This window comes from Sphaeroforma arctica, assembly GCF_001186125.1.
Source record: "Sphaeroforma arctica JP610 unplaced genomic scaffold supercont1.290, whole genome shotgun sequence".
Classification (NCBI taxonomy): Eukaryota; class Ichthyosporea; order Ichthyophonida; genus Sphaeroforma; species Sphaeroforma arctica.
In genome coordinates, this window is record NW_014040268.1 from 83,851 (window position 1) to 87,514 (window position 3,664).

Genomic DNA, 3,664 nt, shown 5'->3' on the forward strand with positions numbered 1-3,664 from the left:
ATATATACGTGTGTATGTATTCATTACTGTATACATTAGTTGTGCAAGCGCCACTGTCCAATTAAATCTCATATGTATGGAATATGGATACGAGAATCAAACGGTGTTTCGAGATACGTGCAATAGGTTTGCCGTACTAATTTCACAGGTACGTTGTTGAATCTATGAGGCAGACTGCGATATGGGTGTAGCTGACGCCCTCGATCCTCTTATCACCATAGCAACACACAAGTGAGCCAGCACCATTGAGGACTCCATGCTTATGAATACATTGAAGGATCAAGCTTATACTGTAATTCGGTGTAGATCTACCTGCATCTGTATGGTACTTTGAGACAGTACTTCCTGGTACTGAATGAGGCCGCATTTAGGAGTGTCTCAGTGCATAACGGGTGCCATACGAGACGGCTCTTGGACCTCTTCTCAGGGCTTTCTTTCTGGTGGTGTATAGTCTTGTGCCTTCATTATTTTTACTTGCACGTAGTTTAATCGCGAAAAAACCCTCTGCATCTGAGAGTTAGAACAAAAAAACCCTCTGCCTCTGAGAGACTGTATTTGAACATCCTGTTCAGTCTGTTCAAAATCTTCTCTAATTATTGTACGAATGATATTGCACAATAGGATACGGAAATGGAGAAAACGTTCGGATGCTGGGCGGCATAGGGTCTATGGATTTTATTGCGTTCTCCCAATACCCCCCCCCCCTCTCCCCTAAAGACGTATAGTAGGGCCTCGAACTATCATGGTCTGCGGTGTAGACAGCCTTTTCACCATACTATTGAGTGATAGACAGGCAGTGAAGGTGCACATACAAGATACAAACGGGACCTATCCTCGATGTCAAACAGATACACCGAACACCGACGACAACGCTCTAGCTATAGCTTGCCGTGAGTGTGCTGGGCGTGCATGTGATGTGGAGATTTAGTTATGTAAACTGTAGCGGTTAAATGGGCGAGGGTTCTAACAGCTTATCCGTCGCCCGTGGGTAGGTACTATCAACCGGATACCAATGTGCACGCGGGTGGGGTATGTGAACGGAAAGTTTATAGGGCCTAGGGTTTTATTGGGGTTGTGCACTACTTGCATACGCATCCATGCAACATCGCGCATACCCCAGGAGCCGAAATAAACTCGGTTTCGGCAGAATAAAACCTAAAACTCCAAACCTAAAGCACAGGATTTGAACAGCTCCATACATTGGCATGGCACATCGTGCTATCCGCTTGCTTTTCGGTACTATCTCGGCATCGGCATTCGTATCACTGATAGAACCCTAAACCCTAGCATACACGACACCTGCCGCATAGACACCTAAAAAGGTAATATACGGCTATAAACCACCAGCCACACACGCAGACTATGACAGCATTCCGTAGCGGCTCAGACCTCGGGAGACCCACTACAGCCCAATTCTGAGTCCCGTTCATAAACAAATCCCAACATCCGATCGATACAAGACTATATAGCCGTACTCGGCAGCAACTACTATTCTACCCCGTCTGATCCATTTCAACTACCCCTAAACTACCCCGCCTGACTTTCCCACTCATCGCCAGTGCACACACACACCCCGGGGGAAAGGCTTCCCTAAATTACCCGGTCAAGTCTGCTTCACCTGATCCCCTTCTCCAATTCACACACCATCCGGTGGAAGGCGATTTGTCTGTGAGCTTCCTCGGCATGCAGGTTCTCTATGAGCTTACCGTCCACAGTGGCCACACCTTTACCCTCGCGCTCGGCTGTCTCGAAGGCTTTGATGATCCGCTGGGCGTGTACCACAACACTGCTGTCCAGGCCAAACACCTGGGAGAACGGGTTCATTGAATCAGGAATGAATATGGAGATGTATTGTATATCTGGGAACCATGCTTCGAATTGGAAATCGATAAGGGGTTGTATCGAGAATCTGGAAAAAACGAAGCAGTGCTATTGGAAATTTAGTGTGACGGTGTGCCAAATTATCCGGTAGAACAAATCCGTGGAATTGGAACTTGATATGGGTTTGAATGTGTCAAAATTAAGCTACATCAGCTCCATCTACATATCGACCCATGAAAACGAAGCTATAAAGAAACATGTACCGTATACAATAACAAAGCTACGCCAGCTCTATCTACAAATCGACCAATGAAAACAAAGCTATAAAGAAACATGTACCGTATACAATAACAAAGCTACGCCAGCTCCATCTACAAATCGACCAATGAAAACGAAGCTATAAAGAAACATGCACCATATATAAAACAAGGCTACGTCAGCCCCATTTACAAATCTACCAATGAAAATGAAGCTATAGAGAAACATGCACCATATATAAAACAAGGCTACGTCAACCCCATTTACAAATCTACCAATGAAAATGAAGCTATAGAGAAACATGCACCATATATAAAACAAGGCTACGTCAGCCCCATCTACCAATGAAAACGAAGCTATACAGAAAGTGAACTAGGTATATATACACCCCGTTTGCAGTGACGATTAGTTTCGGATGGGTGAAGGTCTAAAACAAAGCCATATAGAAACAATCCATAAATCTACAAATCTATAAACATATAACTATATATGTATACCTCATTTGCAGTGGCGATTGTTTTCGGATGAATGAGTGTCTAAAACAAAGCCATAGAGAAACAATCCATCAATATATAGATATACAAATCCATAAATATATATACCTCATTTGCAGTGACGATACAGAACAATCCATCAATCCACCAATATATAAATCCATAAATATATATAATTATATATATATACCTCTTTTGCAGTCGCCATAGAGAAACAATACATCAATCCATCAATCTATAAATCTACAAATCCATATATATACAACTACATATATATACCTCATTTGCAGTGGCGATTGTTTTCGGGTGGATGAGAGTCTTTCCGTCAAAGCCCATATCCCGTCCCTGCTCACACGCGTAGTGGAAACCTATATCGTCACTGAGATCCAAGTGAACCCCGTCGATCACAGCCAGCCCGTGCGCCCGACCCGCCAACAGACACAGGCCAAAGCTGGTCACTAGCGGAGAGCGTGAAGGTACGTGCCTGTGGGAGAGGTGTGCGGTGTATCGTATGACCAGGTTGTTTGATATAGAGGGTAGATAATATAGGGAGTAGAGACAGACAGCCCTTTCGGTGTGATGGGGACGGACGTGCCGTGAAGTGGGTCGTTAGATATATACACACACGCACTCGACGGTCAGATACACTCGTGTACACATGTGTACACACTCTCGTACACGTGTATACACACTCTTGTACACATGTATCCACACTCTCATGCACATGTATACGCACTCTCATGCATATGTATACACACTCTCATACACACGGTTATAAGACCCTCAAAGCTTGTTGGATTTAGACAGGGATACGTTTGGGATACCCACCTTGCCCTCAAGTCGTTGGTTAGATCGCTGGTTCCTAGGATCAGCATACACAGACGAGATGTCGCATTTGAAATCTGTAACAACGGCAAATCCCACAAGTGTTATGCAGAGTGACAAATGGTGACAATTCTCAAGAATGACAGAAGGAATACATATATCTATATATAATATATGATAGATGGAGGTAACAACTATCAAAAACGGCAGGAGAAATATATATATATATATATATGATAGATGGAGGTAACAACTATCAAAAACGG

General features: G+C 43.7%; 1 protein-coding gene across 1 annotated transcript in view; it reads right to left on the minus strand.

Annotated features, from left to right (window-relative positions):
* Positions 1-527: 527 nt before the first annotated feature.
* Positions 528-3,664, minus strand: part of SARC_04878 (hypothetical protein) — a 5,443-nt gene continuing 2,306 nt past the window's right edge. The window contains exons 3-5 of the mRNA XM_014301281.1: positions 3,402-3,475; positions 2,853-3,057; positions 528-1,806 (exon numbers count right to left, since the gene is read on the minus strand). Coding sequence (XP_014156756.1) covers positions 1,615-1,806; positions 2,853-3,057; positions 3,402-3,475 — 471 coding nt within the window. The 3' untranslated portion in view covers positions 528-1,614. The remainder of the gene's footprint in view (positions 1,807-2,852; positions 3,058-3,401; positions 3,476-3,664) is intronic.